At 39.5% G+C, this 20,665-nt stretch overlaps 1 protein-coding gene across 5 annotated transcripts in view; it reads right to left on the bottom strand.

Moving 5' to 3' along the window:
- Window positions 1–20,665, bottom strand: part of khdrbs2 (KH domain containing, RNA binding, signal transduction associated 2) — a 128,484-nt gene that overhangs the window by 45,963 nt on the left and 61,856 nt on the right. For all 5 annotated transcript variants that reach the window (XR_004630937.1, XR_004630938.1, XR_004630939.1 and 2 more), the window contains exon 4: window positions 19,315–19,461. Coding sequence is in view for 1 of the 5 variants with exons in the window: in XM_034681220.1 (XP_034537111.1) it covers window positions 19,315–19,461 (147 nt within the window). In the remaining 4 variants the exon portion in view is untranslated. The remainder of the gene's footprint in view (window positions 1–19,314; window positions 19,462–20,665) is intronic.

The raw sequence follows: 20,665 nt of genomic DNA, 5'->3' as shown, positions 1-20,665 counted from the left end.
AGGCTTTTCTGCTCTTAATTACATCCACTGACTGACATCTTTGTGCAAGCATTATGCAACCAGGAAATTAACAGCCGATCATTCAAATGCATTGAAAATGGAAAGACTGAGCATAATAGCTCAGTGTGAGGTGGATGACAGCTTTCACATACAGTATGATCTCATACTCGACTAAATTAGCAACACCTTGTATAAATCCCTTTTCATGCCTCTCAGTGTTCTCCCGTTATATATAACACTTCAACAACTCTCGTTACAAGGACACTGCATTATTCACCCATTCTGTGTTTCCTCCGGAAAGACACTATCCGGGGCGCTGGTTTGGCCTGTAGTGGTAGAGTACTGCACGGGGCTCATGGCTTCAGCCCTCAAGCATAGGTTCCTCAGGTCTGATCAAACCTGCAGCCCCATCCCCACATGTCACTCCCTGCTCTCTCATAATTTCCGCTCTATCTACTGTCCTATCCTCTCAGAATAAAGTCATAAAATATAACAAATATTGCATAAATATTACATTTACACGAATCGTGTGCCCAACAAGTTATTCTGAGAGCTCAGGGTTTGCAGCCAATAAAACAGAAGCTGAATTCTCCCCATGACCGACATCATGTTAAAGTTTAGAGCCCTATCTTTCTACATTACATTTGAGTAACGGCAAGCTAATAAGCTAGCCTTGATTACCAATAGCAATGTGTCTGTGTCAGCGCAGACCCCGGGAGTGATTAAACACAAGACTATCTTATAAGGATTGGACATAACCTGTTTTGAAAGAGCAGCCAATGCGGAAGTGCCTTAAACTTGCATTCACAAAAAGACAAAATTCTTAATAGTGAGAGAAAAGATGCAGTGTCAAATAGAACCACTTCAAGGACTTTTTCTCTGCTTGATTTTTACTGTTTCCTTCAGCGTGTGCTTTAACCACAATAGCTCCAAAAGGTTAAACTCTCACATGTTTAAAAAAATGATTCAGCGTATTTTCTCTTCCTTCATCTGGATGTGAGAGCTCACTGTGCAGAATGATGTATGTGAACAGTTTGACACTTGAAGGCTGTTTTTAAATTCCTCTGCAAAAGGCTGACTACCTCAACTCTGAACTGAAGAAACAACCTGAGAGTCAATGTGTTTATGTGTTGTTCTTATTTTGTTTGTTCACAAGGGCGTACATGCACGCGATCCATTTCAGCCAGTCGGTCTTCAAAACGGTTTAATGGACAAACAGGTAGGACATGCGCCGAGAAAGACAGCGAAGAAGAGGAGGACTGTGAGCCAATATTACGGCCATAAATAATGCAGGTTTCAGACTTTTAAGAAAAATGGGCTTTGCAAATGTTTCATGAGGAGGGAAATGCACTGAGTATGTTTGTTTATACCTGGAGGAGGCATAAAGTGTGAGTACCACTGAATATAAACGGGAACTTAAAAAAACTCCCCAGGGCACCTTTCGAATCTGCATACCCATAAATTTAAGACTTGTCAATGTGGGAGAGGGAATATATATTCTTTTTTCAAGATTATTGAGCAACTTCATTGAAGTTAAAAAAACTAAAGAAGCTTACACTCAAGAGTGAAGCTTGAGGGTGTTGACTTTCAGCATGGATTAGATGACACCAAGATGTTAAAGTTCTAAAACATCCAGAAAGAACACACCTTCTTGATTTAATATTACACCATACAGATCTTTGATCTGTTATGCCAACTATAGGTACTACTATATCAAAAACATAGAAGAATCACTTTGTATAATCATAGCATATTTTGGTAATGGTAAATGGAATAGTACTTATATAGCGCTTTTCTAGTCTTTCTGACCACTCAAAGCGCTTTTACACGAGGCAAGGCAGCTTTCTTTTTGAAGCGCATTTCATACACCAGGGCAACTCAATGTGCTTTACATTAAAACATTAAAAGCATTGGAAACATTCAGACAAGCATAAAAGAACACAATTAAAATGACAAATATAATAAAACAGAAAAGAAAATTAGAAATATATTAATAATTACATTAACATTTTAATTTAAAGTGAGTTAAAATAAGCTAAGATAGGAAGGCAGTGAGAAATAAAAGAGTCTTAATCTTGGATTTAAAAGAGGTGAGAGTTGGAGCAGACCTACAGCTTTCAGGGAGTGTGTTCCAGATATGTGGTGCATGATGACTAAACGCTGCTTCACCATGTTTCATTCTGACTCTAGGGACTGAAAGCAGACTTGTACCTGATGACCTCAGAGGTCGAGGTGGTTCATAAAGTAGCAGCAGATCAGAAATGTATTTTGGGCCTAAACCATTCAGTGCTTCATAAACCATCAGCAGGATTTTAAAGTCTATTCTCTGACAGACAGGAAGCCATTGTAGAGATCTAAGAACTGGAGTGATGTGGTCTACTTTGTTAGTCCTTGTTAGGACTCGAGCAGCAGCATTCTGTATGAGCTGCAGTCGCCTGATGGACTTTTTAGGGAGTCCTGTAAAGACCCCGTTACAGTAGTCTAGTCTGCTAAAGATAAATGCATGGACCAGTTTTTCTGCATCCTGCTGAGAAATAAGTTCTTTAATCCTTGATATATTCTTAAGGTGATAATAGGCTGACTTTGTAATTGTCTTAATGTGGCTGCTGAAATTAAGGTCTCGTCCCATTCACCCATTCATACCCATTCACTCACTGATGGTAGAGGCTGCTATATAGTGAGGGACCATCAGTGTAAGCTAATGTCATTCGTTCACATTCACACACCTCTGAACAACAGAGGGAGCAATTTGGGGTTCAGTGTCTTGCTCAAGGACACTTCGGCATGTGACTGCCAGAGCTGGGATCAAACCACCAACCTTCCAATTGGTAGATGACCGACTCTACCCACTGAGCCACAGCCGCCCCAAATTTTGCACATATTAGCATTAAATATTTTGACTATTAAATGAATATTTAGTAAACTCAGAGACATTCTGACTTTGTTAATGTTCGACTGTTGATTTGTAGGATTTTATATTCTTTCTCCAAAGATGTGCCCCCTCTGGACAGGAAAGCTGGAGAGAGAGGAAATGTGGGGAGCAGAGAGTGAGGGAAGACATGCAGAAAATGGTAGAGTCTAGGAGTTGAACCCACGACCACAGCCTCCACATGCGCAGACAGATTTGTAGATATTTAATTGATAGGAGAGAGGGGAAATGAAATGCAGCTGTATGTGTCTAGACCACCTTGCAAACTTGTCAGTTGCTGTATTAACTCAGTTATCATTTTCTGAATGGCTTAATGGTCTCTACCAGGCTTATCAAGTTTTCTTCTATTCAACAAAATGTTCTTTTTGTGAATGATGTTCCCATTCAGTGCAAAATACCACTGTTGTGCAGTGTTTCCCACAGGAGACACTGCACACAGGGATCACGTCTCACTTCTGAAACCTTCCTGTTATCACCTCCGATGCTGGTACAACGGTGGGAAAACCTGGTCCCACCTCTGAGACATTCATATCTAGGCGAGGCGTTACAGAGGCATTAATACCGTGCCTTTAACTGGCAGAATGAAAAAGGTTTCTGGGTATCCACCAAGTCATCTAAATATTCAGTCTGGCTCCAAATAAACAATACTGTGATGGCCGAATGATTAATTCAAGGCTCTAAAACAGCAATCCACGCAACTCCTGCACCTGTTTGATTCTCCTTATAGACTCTCACTCCAACCTGCATGCTAGAAAAAAGAGGTAGGATTATATATTGAGGATGTCAAGTTTATAGTTATAGAGTATGTGTCACATGCACAGGAACCATATGATGAACACATTCTGACACCCACATGTCACCGTATGAGAAAATTTAACAGCTCATGTTGGATTTCCAGAACATTTGACACGCTGCTCACACGTGGGGCTCTCGTTGATGAGTTAATAAGGCCCAAAGCGTTGAGCTGGTTTTTTGAAGGAGACTGGCAGAGTTTTTAATTGGAAAGCTGGAAGCTTATCCAAAGCCCAACAAATATGCCAGAGCTTGTAAAAAGTTGACTGTTGACAGATGCGTTAACTTGAGAAAACAGAGATAAACCCAATTCAGAGGCGGCTCGGGTCAGACTGTTTGCTCACTCTGATTAATTCTGACCATGCATGGCCTTGTACACACAGCATGTCCTTCACTGAGCTAAAGTTGGACTCCAAGAGGTCAGGACATGACGTATGGCAATATTTCACTCTGTTATTTGGGTCTACCTGCCACACATCTCTGATACAGGCTGTGTTGACTGATTGCTTGCCTTGTGTGCAGTTTTTTTATTTTCCTTATATCTCAACGATTTGAGGCTGTTGGCTGCTGATCCATTTATAATTACTTCCTATATCCTCTGTAATATCTCTGGCACAAGTACAGATAAACTTCTGCATTTTAAACAATAAATCTCACTGGATTTATTCCTTAATTGGATAAAGGTGCAGATTAATTTTCCTTTTTTAATAGATTCATGCTCAGGGTAATAGAGGGGAATTCAAAGATTCAAGATTCAAAGGTTTTTACTGTCAATTTTCGAGACATACAGGAAAAACGAGATGCTGTTTCTCTCTTCCAGCTTTTAAATATCTAAATTTTAAATATAAAATACAATAAAATCTAATAAAATACAGTTATATAAATGAATGAATGAAGAAGTGTATTTTATTTTGACAGCAATGCGTGGAGGCAAACCAAAATGTACTGTCCTTTAGTGAAGAAAGGGCACATTAACCCTCCTGTTATGTTGTGGGTCAAACTGACCCTTTTTAAAGTCTATTTTAGGCAATATATGCCTTCCAAACCAGCCAAATGCAGCATCAAAATCTGGGCAGCATTATCAAAATCACTTCATAAAAATCAAAACATTTAAAAGTAAAATTAAAATTTAAAAAAATCTATGTCATGTACAACTATTGTATTTATATTTAGGGCTTTCCAATGTACATTAAAAAAGGTTTAACATTAATTTTAATGAAAAACAAGTGAGTTATCCTCTTTGAACCATGATCTGTGAGAATTAAAGAACACCAATGGACCAAATCTTGATTGAAATGGTTAGTAATGGAGTTAGAAATTTAATTTAAAGAAAAATGTGTATTTGGATTTTTTGGGGTTCTGACACTTTTGGATAAATGAATATGCCCCGGGTCAAACTGACCCAGGAACATTATTGCTGTTCCAGAGAAATGCACATAACAGGAGGGTTAAGGAGAAATGAGAAGTGAGAATATGTAAAGAAACAAGTGCTGCACACGCTGGTTGATCATATTTTCACCTGCAACCAGTAAATCACTTCGTGGAAGCAGATTTTGTTATTTTACAAGGGTTGGACTTTTATTTTCAGACACCACTGAGTTGACGCCAGATTTAAATTAATTTTAGTTCGGTAAAAGACAGAGAACATTTGAGCTGTTGTGTTCAGAGATGGATTAGAAGAGAAAGGATTAAGTGAAGGGAAGAGCTGCACAAGCTGCTCTATTATATTTTCAGATGCAACCAGCAGTGAGAATCACTTAACTGCACATGAGGCATTGTGGGAGACAGACACACGTCTCTGTCACCGTGCCTGCCGCATCATTTTGACTTTGGTTTGGTTTTTCGGAGCAAAATGTCACACACAGAGGTTCTTACACTCAGCTAAGAGGCAGGCAGAGAGAAGAACCGGGCCCACTCCCAATCTTTAGACTTGCAGACTCACAGGGTTTTAAGCCCCCCCTCCCCCGGAGTATGAGTGTGTGAGCTCTTGTTGCTGTCCCACCATCAACATGTAAAGTGTCTGAGGGCTCTGATGCAGACTTTACAGGGTTTATCACAAAATAGGTGACATGAAGGACGTTACTGTTCAGCCTCCCACTAAATATAGACAAATGTTCTGATAATGACGTTCAGGGGAAAAGATGAAACTTGACATGATAAGACAACCCCCAATTGAGTTAATCTTTAAGTGACAACTTGTAGTTTTAATATAAATGGATTGTCCAACTTTTGACTGTTGCAGCAGTTAAACTATTAAGTAATATAAGACACCTTAATAGGCAAGGCAAGGGAAGTTTATTTATAAAGCACCATTCATACATAGAGCAATTCAAAGTGCTTTACATAGTTAAAAACAAAAACCAGAACAGTAGCAATCATCAAAAACACACAGCTAACACTTCAAACATTAAAATTTTATATGTGGCCAGATATGTTTGATCTACTCTCTCTCTATCTCTGTACTTAAGTAACTTAACGTACATAGTAAACAGTGTTGGGTCTTGTTATTTATTTAAATTAGGAGGGATTATTCTACATAATCAGCCCCCTTCGCTGCTCCATAACTTGCAGAGTCTTACTGTCCCGCCGGACACAGAATCACAACTGGTCTTGTCTTAATCAAAATGAACCCTTAAATCATTCGATTCATCTCAGAACTTCTTCCCAAGGATTAAGACTCACACATTGAACCTTTTCTGTGTTGAGTCGCAGCCCGAAGCTGGCTCAGACCTCTTGACACCCCCGCAGGGTGACCGTATGCCCAACATTTAATTGTAGATCCAAATTCAGGTTAATTCCTAACGCCATACCTTGTCAAAAAATACCCGATTTAAAATATGACATTAAACAAACATAAGCATGAAAACATAAAATATTTTAAAATCTAAGATCAAGAAACAAAGAAAGTAAATTTAGTTACAAAACTTGATTAAAACTCAGTTTTTAAGAGAAATTAAAAGTTTGTAGTTACAGAAATAAAAACTAAGGTTTAAAAATGAGTTTGCATCCATTATTGAGCAGTGTGAGCAGCTAAAAAGAGGAACATTTTTAATCTGGACTTAAAAGTGGTCAGAGTCGGGGCTTGTCTAATACTCTCTGGGAGATTATTCCAGGTCTGTGCAGCATAACAACAAAATGCTGCTTCTCCATGCTTTGTTCTGACTCTTGGGACGGTCAGTAGGCCAGCCCCAGATGTTCGTAGTGTCCTTGTGGGTTCATATGACACAAGCATGTCAGAGATGTATTTTGGCGCTGAGCCACAGAGAGACTTATACACCAGCTGATAGACTTTAAAATCAATACCCACTAGCCATGCACTTATTCTATTTTGGGGAATTGAACAATTGTGCATCTTGTTTCCAGGAAACCTGCAATGCGATTATAGTCCATCCCACTGCTTTTTTTCTACAACTCCAAGCCCTCCAGGATGCACACCTGTCGTCAACATCATGCAGGTTCAGAGCTTATACTTCGGGGGGTGATTGGGATCGGGCCATAGTGTTGCACAGAGTTATCAGACATGTTTCTTGCCTTTGAAATGTTGAGCTGTGGTGAAACAAAAGTCTGGTGTTGCAGTTGTAGGCTTGCTCTGTGCCACACTCTCTCCTTGAATCACTAATCTTGCTTTGGAGTGTTCTGTGTGAATCCGTGCGTGTGTGGGAGAGCGTGGCGTGTCCTCTAGGTTGGATTCATTCATTCCTTCTGTGCAAGCAGCTGGTGAAGCTGGATTGGTGTGTGGCTTTTAGGATCTGCCAATCAGAGGAGAGCACCTGCTGACCTGCGCCTTAAGATCTTGGCGAGCTCAGCGTTCGTTGTGTAGTTTTTGACAGAAACTTGTTCGGCACTGTGGCTCTCTTTAGCTTTCTATTCACACAATGTAGTGTTTCTGAGCGGCATTAGTCGCGACTTTTAGAGTTTGACTTCTGAGGTAATCGCTCACCACCTGGATTTGGTCAGGGATTAAACAACACACACATTAATGAGGTTTAGGAGTCCTGTTTCTTTTGTTTTTTAGTTATTAAAATAAGCTTTAATTTACTTATTCTAACGACTCACAAAGAAAGCATTAAAACTCTTGTTGAGAGTTTAATTTTCTTTATATTTCTTTATTTGATCTCAAAAGCACCCACAGGCCATTTTCAGTTGCTTCAATTCTGTTATTGTTAAGAATTTGACTTCTTTGTTAACACATACTGTTACTTTTAAGCTCCTCTGGGGAATATTTTGTTTGTGGAGGAATAAGAAAATGTATTTTTTAGCGGGCTGTAAATTGTCTCATTGACACCTACACCCCTCACAGCCGTTACAGGAATGAAAAACAACAGTATGGGAATTGTTAATCTTGTTGTTCATGGTCTTGTTCGCTTTAGTAAGTCGTAATAAGGCATCACTTTAAACATTCAGTCTGTTTCATCACCACTCAAAAACTCCTCACAAGAACTTTAACCCACAACACTGCCTCTGTGATGTGTCCCTGTTCCCCAATGAGCTGCATGGTAACACAGAGGTCTGCATGTGAGGCATGGCAATACTTCAATCTTCTGTTTGCAACCAGCTGTGTTGACTGATATCTTGCCTCTGTGTGTATTCTGTTTATCTTAAATCTCTGTGATTTTAGTCTGTCGGCTGAGGGACCTTTATGAAAGGCTCCTATATGCTTTGACATTTTTCTGGCTAATACAACATTTAATAGTGAGAGCATTTTTTGAAAACTAAGCTCACTGGATTTAATCTTTAATTAAAAGAGATGTTTTCAAGACAGATCTCCTCTGAGACCTTGAGACAGGAGAAGCGTGGAGCATGTTATTCTCTGAGTAAATATAGTTCTCCAACAAAAACAAAATGCTGCTGAGATAAACAATCAGAGATAACATATCAAACTGGTCTCTGAATACATCTTGAAGCCCTCTGTTGATACGATTTTAAACAGCTTTATTCCCAACATAGAGGATATGAGGTCAACTGAGACTCCTTTTTCCATACTGTTAATATTTCTATGATCAGATCTCTATTGTTACATATGAAGATGTCAGATTTATCAGGGCTTTCTTTATAGAACAGAGCGGATGATTCAGAGGTAGTCAGGAGTATATTCAGAGACCGAGCAGATTTATGGCACACGGTGATGTGGATGAACCGATTTCAATTTCCAAGAGCTAACAAGACGTGTGTTGAAATGTATCTCGAGTTAGATCAGCTGAAGCCTCATCCATCTAGAGTACCTCACCACCCTTTTATATCTGGAGGATTGGATTTTTCAGAAAGAAAAAAAAAACGCTTGCGCAAACTGTCGTGTCTGCAGTACTGGATGTGCAGAATCCTTGAGTGTGATGCATCATGTTTCCATACAGCAGGCACACAGCAGGTCAACATCAACATGCAAATTGCAAGGACACGTGGCATACAAACATGTAGTCATATTGCAGACATAGAACCCTCAGATGATCAGTTTTTTCAATGCTTGGGGAATATTTTGTCTGCGTCAATGCAAAATACATCCAACTGATTCTGGTTTATCTTGCTATAGACCCACATTTATTCTAACTTCTAAAAAGAAGCAGAAAAGAAGGATGATAAAACTGATCATTGCATGGTGGGGGGTCGTCTAAATTTGGGTCGAAAATAAGGGAGGAACAAAAACTATTATGATGATGACGCTTTGCAGCTCTTGGGGACTGAAAGAGTTCCTACTGTGCACATCACATGCCAGTGTCCAAACACAATTTTCCACCTAAATAAGGTCTGAATTCATCATACTACACGCTGTGCTGCATAACAAAGTGCTGAAAAATGTTCTCATCCTCCCACAGCACATCAGACCAGTTGATCCGAAGGCACAGAAAGCATCCACTCGGCTGCAGCAGCTGCTAATCTACATCTCTGATGTTTGTTTCTGTTTTGTTCTGGATGTTTGTTCGTTTTTCAGCATGAGCTCCTCTATCAGCTCACAACAAAGGAACTCAGTTGGTTGGAGATGTGGACTTTGATTCTGTTTAACCTTCATTATTTGGACTTGTGCTTGTTCATTTTACATTATTGTGCTGCTTAATGACTAAAGATGGAAATTGAGTCAGAGGAGAATAAGCGCTGCTATTGAGGGCTTGCTGTAACAAAGCACCTAGTATGCACTACCACACACTTGTATAACTACAAACTATGTGCTCTGAGAGAATTAAATGTACTTCTCTTGTAAATTATAAATGTTTTCTTTCTCTAATGTTTAGTTCTTTCATAGTAACCTTGGAACAAACCACTCTTCTATCATTTATGTAGGAGTATCAGCTTTGCATTTTTAAGAAAACATGAGTGTGGATCATTTCTACAGATCACAATGCAGATGACTGTGCATGTGTGTTGATCTTTCTCATCCACACGTAGACTAAAACACAGGCAGTCTATTATAGGTCTGTGTCCTTCATACTTTCTAACCAACATTAGACAGAAGAGAAGAAGAACTTTCAATCTTTGGTCCAAGGAACTTTATTTATGCATGTTCCAGAGGTCAAGACTGAACTGGAGAGAAAGGTGTTTGAATTTGCTGCTCCCTTTGTCAGAGTCCAGATCAAGCCTACAACTGCAACACCAGACTTTAGTTTCACCACAGCTGAACATTTCAAAGGCTAGAAACATGTCTGATAACTGTGCAACACTATGGCCCGATCCCAATCACCCCCCCAAAGTATAAGCCCTGAACCTGCATGACTTTGACGACAGGTGTACATCCTGCAGGGCTTGAAGTTGTAGAAAAAAGCAGTGGGATGGGCTATAATCGCACAGCACATTTCCTGGAAACAAGATGCACAATTGTTAAATTCCCCAAAATAGAATAAGTGTGTTGCCAGTCTGTATTAAGGTGTCTTATATTACTTAATAGTTTAACTACTGCAACAATCAAAAGTTGGACAATCCATTTATATTAAAACTACAAGTTGTCATGTTAAAAATTGTCATATTTTCGGGCGTGGATTTAGCCTAATTGTTGAGTTGCGCGCCCATATAGCGGCCAGCCCAGGCTCAACTCCAGCCTGACCCCCCTTTCCGGCCTTTCCCTCCCCCACTCTCTCCCAGTTTTCTTCTCTATCCACTGTCCTCTCCTCTATTAATAAAGGTGTAAAAGCTCAAAATACAAGTGAAAATAGAAAAAAAGGTGATATTTTCTTAATTCGTGTTTGAAGATGTGTGAACTCCAAACCTCCCTCTGGCGTCCTGCTCACTCTGATAGGATAAATTGCACAACCACCCATTCCCTCTGCATTGTCCCTTACTTAAAGCTGGGGTTGGTAGTCAGATTTAGATACACTTTTTGTTTTACTGGTTAAAATGATCTTTATGTCCCGATGGCAATCAATACATAATGTGTTCTAAACCCTCCTACTATCCTTGGGGTCAATTAGACCCCATTCAATGTTTAACGTCTCTAAATTAATGATTAATATCATTTTTTGGGTTCATATTTCAGGACTTTTCCTAATTTAATGGAGACAACTGTGAAAACGTAAAATAAAAATGTTGATATGTTCAATTTCCTGTAAAAAAAAAGTATGCATCTGTTTTTCTTGGGGTCAATTTAACCCCAGGCTGTTGTAGCTGTACACATAAGAAACATCAACATTTTGCACACATTTGTCTTGCTTGTTTTGGATGATATTAAGGTCACTCACTATAACCAAGGACACTTCTGTTTGTGACTGCAGGAGCTGGGATTGAACCACCAACCTTTATATTATTGAGATATAATATTTCCAGCCACCATGTCTCTAAAGACATTCAATGATGTGTCCTGTGTCATACGTTTTGATAACATAGAAACAAGGCAGGGCCGACGAGAGCATGACAAACTCGCAGCAGTTTGATGTTCTGTTTTACAGATAAAGTCCTTCTGAATGCTTTAAATTGTGTTTATGCTTAAAATATAAGAAGAGAACTAGAGTACTTTATTAATCACCAGGGGGAAATTCAATTTTTTCACTCGTGTTATTTTTCGGTCATGCTACACGCACATCTTTTGGTATACATACAATGCACAAACATGCAGTGGACATGCACTTAGGGAGAGACGTCAGAGTGAGGATGCTGCCATCAACCAGCACACCCCAAGCACTTGGGGGTTTGGTGCCTTGCTCAAGGGCACCTCGGCAGTGCCCAGGCAAGTGAAGCAGCACCTCTCCAACCACCAGTCCACTTGCCAAACTTCGTCCATGCTGGGACTGGAGCCGGTGACCCTCCGGTTGCAAAGCCAAGACCCTATGGACTGAGCTACTGCCACCCCCATATACATTAATATACATTAATATATAGATATTTTATTCAAAGGCTATTAAGGTAGTCAACAAAGAAACATAAAGTACCTGACACATAAACCTGGGTAACAATCAGTTTCTGGAGATTTAAATTGCTGGGGTCAAATTGACCCCAAGGATAAAAGATGTTAGTACATTTAAGAGTAACAGGGGGGTTAAAAGAGAGTGAAAAAAAGCCGCTTTCTACAGCCGGAGTAAACCACTTAGACAAAGTCCAGAGGAAATGCTACATTCAAATTCATGCTAGTTTTCCGTGACTACCAACCCTAGCTTTAAATTTTAACACATCCAGGCCTTCATCACAGGCATAAAAACAGGCTGATGGATGTTTGAATTCACATTTGACTTTATGCAAAAAAAGGCTGCTACCACTTATCTCGTTCAAGCATCTGTGTCACCCCGTATGTGCCAAAATGCTCCCCACTGCTGCTTGGCCCGCAATGAGGACCATGAGCTCATCCAGCTGAGAGCAGGATTGCCTGTCCTTCTCTCTGCTTCTCTCTCAGCTGGTACATACAGTAGTCCAGCGATTATGTCCCTGTGTGCATTTTTCCTCTTCTCTGAGCTGGAAGGCAGATCTGAGGGCTCCTGTAAAAAAAACAAGCTTTGTCTTCTGAGTCACCACGATGACAAACTGCACCTTTAATTCTGCTCAGAACTAAATTCACTACTTATGCATTTGGAAATGTGATTGGAAAACGCCAGATAGCTTTTTAATTTGATGGAGGTTTTAACTAATTATGATGGATAAAAGAGGGAATGTGTTCAAATCACGTGTGGCAGAGTTTCATAAAAGATGGGAAAATGTGGATTGATTTTTCCTCTTTTATGGATTTGAGCTCAGTTGGAGGCAGGTTTTGTTCAGTTATAAGAGTAAGACATTCATTTTCAGACATCATCAGGTTGACAGCCGATAAAATTCATTTCCTTTGGTATAAGATTGAGAACAGTGCAGTTGCTGTGTTTAAAGATGGATTAGAAAAGAGAGGAGCCAGTAAAAGAAAGAAATGAGAGCCAAAAAGTCTGGTACATTATATTTTCAGCTGCAACCGGCAGGGGAAGTCACTTAACTACCCATGAGACATTGTGGGAGACAGACACATGTCTCTGTTTCTGGAGCAAAATGTCAAACCAGCAGGGTCGAGCCGTGTGGGAGTCCTCCTGTTGGGCCGACAAAAATGAGAAATAGTATTGCACACCAGCTGGCTCAAATCAGACATTTTTGCAACATTATCATAAATTGAGTCTCTCTCTTTCCACCTGGGAAACTTTTACTTGGTACTTACTGCGCGTTACATGCTGAGCTGACAACAAACTTCTCACAGTGAAAGAGAAATGACTTGTTCTACAATATCCGTACCCACTGGCTATTATCTGACTATGATTTAGACTTAGGGGTCGATGACAATTATTTCAGGGCCTCCAGTGAAGCCAGTAGATATCTGGTTCATTGATTCCAGATACCCAGACTCTCCTCAGTGAGCTCATCACTGTTCAAAGTCTGACCATCAACCTAAAACGTTACAGTAATGAAGGGCCGCAACATCGATGGCGGGGATTGATGTCATAAATCATGAGTAGGGAACAGTCACATAAATGCTTTTGCATATTTCTACAAAAGTGTACGTATATTCATGTACTGTATCCATATGGACTCAGGGTATTCTATAACATTTATCAGATACCTGTTATTGTAGTGTGGTCCAGAGACTTAGTATTTTCACGTGTAGTTTTTATGTGTCTCATTGTTTAACGTTCAGTGTTAGATGTGAAGTGTTGACTGTGATTGTGGCTGCTGTGACAGTGTAGTTTCCACTTAGGCATTCATTGTGGTCATCACAATCATGCCATATCTGTTTATAGAGGATGTAACGAGCTATAATGTGGTCAGATAATAGCCGATGGTTTCCAGTTAAATCATGGTCGATGCACTCTGCCTTTCAGCTTCTCACAGGAACGGTTTTCCTGCATGCAGAGTAGCTCAGTGTTGATTGGTTAACCTTACTTAGACCACAAATAGACTAAAACCAGAAAAACCAATAGACATCTCAAACGAGAATCTTCAATCTGTTTCCTCATCTCATTTTAAAAAACTAGGAATGAGCCTTTTTAGTAGACTAAACAAATAAATATTGTCACCATTATGAACCAGCACCAGTATTACCAGTGGGTTGAATAAATTACTAATGTTTTTAATAGGCCTGAAATGCCCCTCAGAAGCCTGTATGTTGTGTGTATGCTGTTGCACTATCCACAGCTGTTAATATCTATTGCAATAATGCTATGATGCTCTACTACCTGGATGTAAACAAGCACAGATCTCAGATGGCTTTTCATAGCCCGGTGCAGTCTGGTAGTATATGATCTAGACAGTGTAGATTAAGTTGTATGTATGCTGTGTCTGGTTAAACTGGTACAAAACTAAACAGCCGGAGCAATGCATAACCAGCACCGGCATGGAGACGTTAACCAGTAAGGAGCACCAAAGGCTGGTGGTGCTAGCTCTGCTAATGTTAGATGCACCCTGCAGGCCCCACTCACAGACTCAGTGGTTCTGTATTTAGGATAGTTAATTACATTGCGCAAAATTTTGACTGTTCCCTAAGTGTTTTATTACCTTCAGGCTAGTTGCTTAGTCAGATTTTAAAAATGAGTTTCAAAAAATAGGAAATAAGTTGCTTTGGGTTCAACGAGTTAAAGCCACATAGTATTGGCCCCTTTTCAAATTAAAGACCTGCATATTTGATTTGGCTACATGAGGAGAGTCCCACCTCCCCAAAACAGTCCATAAAAACCAAGCACGTACAGTCAATTCCCAAAATGCATTTTAGCATCTGGTATTCCACTTATACTCAGAGATTCTTGTGTTTCATGCTAGCAGCAGCAAATGCAGCCTCAAGCTGATGGCTCCAGGCCGAGATAACGAGCAGACTTCAGAGGTTAGATGAGTTCGCTTCTACTGTACATCCTCCCCTAAGTTTTTTCATTTCAAACCAGTAGTCCTCAGCTCCAGTAAACACAGAATCAAGAGACTCCCACTCGGGGCGACCTCATGGAGCTCCCTCTGGAGACACTTGAAAGCTTTCAACAACTTTTTCACATTTGCATTTTTAGTCCCTTCAGGCTGTAAACAGATTCTGACTTCTTAAATCAGCTGGGTTCTCCTTTGATTCCTATAGAACAAACACATTTACAATACTCTGCCTGTTGGAAATATACTAGGGATAACAAGTTGAGTAAAAAATAAACAATACTTACAGTGTGTTAAACCCTTGCTAATTATTTTCAACCAAAGTGTACCCACAAGCAACTCACTGTGACAACACAGTCCCCATCCTGAGCCTCTGAAATAAGGTAAACAGCAGGATGCACTCGGCACTCTCTGCCAGAGGCAGGGAACATCTGTCGCCATGGATACTGACAGATGCCTGTTGTGTTATATTATGTGCAGTTTATGTGCAAATCCACAAGATGCCTGAGGCAGCAAGCATGTGCAATGAAATTAATGGGTAGTCTTTATTTTTTATGTTTTTATGGACAAAAGAATATATTTAAAGCTGGTGCAACTTTATGTTTCTCTTTTTAAATTCTATTCTATATTCAGAGGTTTTGTCTACTCACCATGAAAATACTGTGAAAGGAAGGAAATGTAAGGTGTGATTCAGCAGCTAGATAAAACTTAATTAATATGCTGCTTTTTGCCCCCATGTTCACTATCCACGCTTGCAGTTTTTGATTAGCCTTTATTACAACAGTACATCAGAAATTGAGGCTTTTATTGTCCACTTCCATCTTCCATTAACTGGTTTTGGACCTCCCCAGTTATGACAGTGCAGTTTTGTCACATTGTAAAATCTTAATGAATTGGTTCCTCCCCAGTTACCCTGAATCATTAGTTCTGCTGGCAGACTTTCACACACACACTCGCACACACAAAAAAAAAACACTGTTTGTGCTTGTTGAATGTGTGTACATATTTAAAAAGAAATGTTTCACAGCCAACTCTGTGTGTTCTCTAATTGGAAAAGATTTCAGCACAGAATTATTCAAAACACATATTATTCATCTTTTCTCAGGGTACTGCAACTAAATCTAGAGCTGAGACTCTGCCAACAGTATGTTTATATTTCTCTGTTGAAGAAAAGCTTCATGTTTAGTGCATTGTATACACTGAACCCAAATGCAGAACAGTACAATAAAGCCTCTGCTGATCTCCGACGGCAAGAGAAGCCATCAGACCTTTATATTAACAAACAGGCTGATGGGGATCGCAAAAAGTAGAGCATCAATGCACAAATAGGATGCTGAAGCAGAGAATGAGAATATTTCACTAAGACTCAGTATATCAGTTCTGTTCAGTTCAGTCCAGACAACTTTATTAATCCCAGAAGGGCAATTTGGGTATATGAACCTGGTAGCCTTTTAAAATGGGGAAAAATACAGAATATGCAGGGGTCTGTGGGTCCTCACGCAGATAAAAACTAATTTAATACAAATTTCTGTACAGCGTTACCTCAAGAATGAAGCAACTGCTATATGCAACAGTCTGTACCCCACACACACAACATCCCAAGATCAATTTAAGCAGGACAGACTTTATATTAATAGCCACTTTATAGATACAAGAGCCAACTATTTGATAAGCCATCTTCAAGAATCTCCCATTCATCAGCAGAATCCTTTGCTATCACTGAGCTAACACTGTGGTGGTAGGCTGGCTGGCAAAGTTGGCCCATGCTGAATTTTTTGGAAGCAGTAAAATCCTACTTTTAGCTCATTAAATGTTGTGATTGAGTCTTCTAATCAAGCCTTTTCTTTCATATCAACAGTCTGTCTTTTCTTAGGATTAGTTTAAGTCCATGAAACTCGAATGAGGGGGGGCTGACTTTGATTGACAGCCAAAGAATGCTGTGGTGAAAAACAAACCATAGTTGTAACAAATTTGTCTGACCCTCATTAACAGTCTCTGTATGTACTTTGAGCTAATGCACAATGGTGTTGCCATAGATATCATTTGAATTTCTTAAAGGAGACATCAAGAGAGGCAGCAATTTTCAATCAGTGCACGCTGTTTCCACTGTCCTGTCGTTTTTACTTTTACAATGCTAAACAAATGTTTTAAAACAGAGGAATATATACTGTATATTCAGTTTTACTTGACCTCCTATTACATATTTGACATCTTAGTGGACTTTTGACTAAATTAAAAAGACCTGTTAAAGGGAAAAAACAACTGTGGGACATGCATACTTGTGTTGTTGACTAAGACATGTGCCAAAGGAAAGGACTGTAAGGTGAAGAACTGAGAATATAGGGTATGTACAAAATATATCCAGTGATTGGCCCATTAAAGGAAATACCCAAGCTTTCATTTACGTATTGACAAGCTACCATATACTGTCACCACATATTCAACCTGATGCCCTCCAGACTGCGCTGCAGATCTCACAAAATCAGGACCAATACATTCGGGGACAGCTTTTTCCCTAAAGCCATCAATGCTCTGAACACTCACCATAAAACACACTGACTACACATCTCCTCACGTGCAATAAATCAATGTGTAATATCCACCCCCCCCCACCCCACCCCACCCAACCCCACATGCAATACTCACTGCAATCAAAACTGTGAATACAAAATAATTGTAAATACTATTTATTTTAAAGGCATTTCTTTTTTTCAATTGTATTTATCACACCACTGTTGCTCTTTCTGCTATTTGTTGTTTCTATGTATACTGTATGTACGCACCAACGGAGCAGCGCTCCTAATTTTATTGTTTGCTAGTCATGCAATGACAATAAAGGCATTCTATTCTATTCTGTTCTATTCTATTCTATTCATAGTAGGTGACGGTATGCGATCTTTCATGACATCCAAAGAAGAAGAGCAAGCGCATCTGGAACAAGCTGGTGAGAGAGTAAAAATGATGTCACCGGTGGTGATGTTTTTCACTATTTCAGAGAGGGATGACACGTCTGCAACTTAAAAACATGTATCCCATGTATTCTGAGAGGAGGGGAAAAGTACTCAAGTTTACTCAAGTAAGTACGGCCAGTGTTATAGTGTTGATTTGAGAACTGCAGAAAGTTTACCAGAGACAACACAAAACTAAAGCAAGTAATGTCAAAATGACTGAATTTACAGCACTTCATGATTCACCTTTTTATGTAGAACACATTACCAGCTTATGGTGTATTTGGAACAGCATCTGGAGTCCTCACTACTTTGATATGCCCTGTTTGATATGATCTCAACACACATTCACAGTCTGATCAACATCAACGAAATAAGTTTGAGCATAGACATATGGTCTTCTGATGTTAGTCCAGTCTTTTCTCACTAAATCTTTGCCTTTCATACCTTCAGATGTACATAAACTACACAATTTAATGCAAAAATGTAAAGAAAAATGTCTTCAATCACCGGCTATCAGGAGCAGGATATTATCAGTCACCTATATCGTCTCAAAAACTCCATATCGCTCATCCTTTGAAAATAAGTAATGCTACAAACCCTGTCCATAGTGGTAACCAGCTTTTTCAGACAGGAGCAGAGTTGACCATTATCCACTTTGTATTTATAACATTCACCATTTTAAAATGTGAACTATTCCTTTAAGTAATTGTTGAGAATTTTTCCTTAGAGAAAACACATCAGGAACAGATTAATAACCCTGTATGTCTGCTCTTGTGTTTTGGCACAGAGTGTTAAGTAATTTGCATTTGGAAGGCTGTGAACTGCTTGGCGCCGCTGCAGTATCATCATCCTCCTGGCCCAGGGAGCAGACATGCTTGTAAGAACATTGGCTCGGTATAGGAAGAAGCATGAACTCTATAAAGTAGACTCATGCTGCACAACTCCTCTATTAGGCTTGTCACATTTGCAAAGCTTGATTAATATTTACAGCTTAGACTCAGCGAGAGTACACAACATGCACATTAATTATTGCTCAGTTCTTCAGGCTATAAGTTGCTGGAGTCTTGCAAGTAGTTCCATACAGCACTTTAATTGCTGAATACATTATTTTTCCTTTGTAAGTAAGGGCATGATGTAGTGTTGGGAAGTGGCTGTATTGCGGAGGAAAAACCTCTCGCTTATATCTTCTTCTTATGCAAACAGACCCCGGATACTCTGCAGAGCACTACTTTCTCTAAACTCAGGTGCTGTTTGCTTTGTGTTTATCAGCCTGGTGGAGAAATGAGCAAGTCCACATTAATAACTGATGTTCACAGACTGCACAGGAATAAAAAATTAGGAGGGGGAAATGTGATGAAGTATTTAACTTACTGGAACAAGGAATTTTTTAATCTCCTCCAAGGCGTGACTCATGCGGGAATAGGCCTCTCCAGGTGGAGCAAAGACTTCAATTAAAACATGAAGATCATTACTCAGATGGGCGTATTTGGCCTCCCCGCTTTTCCTTAATTCTTCTTCCTGTGAAGAAAAAAAGAGAGAGAGAGTGAAGGATCTGTGTCTTTAAAGAAATGAAGGACACCCAAAAACTTGCCCCATATCAGTCTTTTATCATTCTTAAACACAACAGTACAGCACAGAAACTTGGTCGGGTTGTTGTTTGAGTAAATGAGGAAGTTCTTGATGTTGTTAACTGAGGCTGAACCTGCCATCTGTTCAGTATACTGTCAGTTGTCTGCATTATAATTCAGACATGATGGATAATAAATTCCTTCCCTATAAATTGTATTGAGCTTAAACTAATTAGAAGGAAAAATTTAAACCATCTTTAGATATTTTGGACTCATTTTCATTATATTGTATTTATGTTAGTTGCAACTGGGAATGCTAGAAGCTCTGTGTAATTGTGCTTATGGGCACAGTGGTGCTTTGAGTTAAATGCTAACATCAGTGTGCTTACAGGCCTGAAGGGACAATATGTAACAGGGTCAAATATACACCTGTTTCTTTCACTGTTTTGTTGTTATATTTGAGCAAAAACTTTACCTGGTAATTGTCTATGTGCGACTAGAGACCCCTGCAACTCCATAATGTGTTAGTGCTGTGATTCACTGCGTTCTCCTTCTTCTCTGTTTTCTTCTTCTGTGGTTGTTTTTCAATACTTGAGGTGCTTATTGACTGTGTAAGGCATTAACAGCACAACCACTCCCTTGAAAGTGAAGCCAAAACATTTAGAGCTCCCCCTGGTGATTGGCTGTGATTCACTGCGTTCTCATTCCTCTCTGTTTTCTTCTTCTGTGGTTGTTTTTTAATACTTGAGGTGCTTATTGGCTGTATAAGGCATTAACAGCAGAACCACTCCCTTGGAAGTGAAGCCAAAACATTTAGAGCTCCCCCTGGTGACTGGCAGCAGTATTGGTTATAAAACCTGCTTCCTCCATAATAACAGATGGAACATGGGTCAGACAATAAAATGAAAATACACGTCAAACATATTATTTTCCAAAATACATTCTGTCATGATATTTAGTTCATTTCATGCTGACTAAGTGTTCAAATTGGTTTGGAGAGGTTTGATTTCATTTGTGTTTTGTTTCCACCAAGCGGTCTGGATTGGTTCAGTACAGGTTAAGAAACGCACTGTATTAATCCCAAGGGGGGAAATTAAATTTTTCCACTCGTGTTATTTTTGGTCATGCTACACACAAAGTTTGGTGTATATACA

Source organism: Notolabrus celidotus, chromosome 4, assembly GCF_009762535.1.
Source record: "Notolabrus celidotus isolate fNotCel1 chromosome 4, fNotCel1.pri, whole genome shotgun sequence".
In the NCBI taxonomy this organism is placed as follows: domain Eukaryota; kingdom Metazoa; phylum Chordata; class Actinopteri; order Labriformes; family Labridae; genus Notolabrus; species Notolabrus celidotus.
Note: the sequence above shows the minus strand (reverse complement) of the source record. Positions and strands in the feature narration are given on the sequence as shown.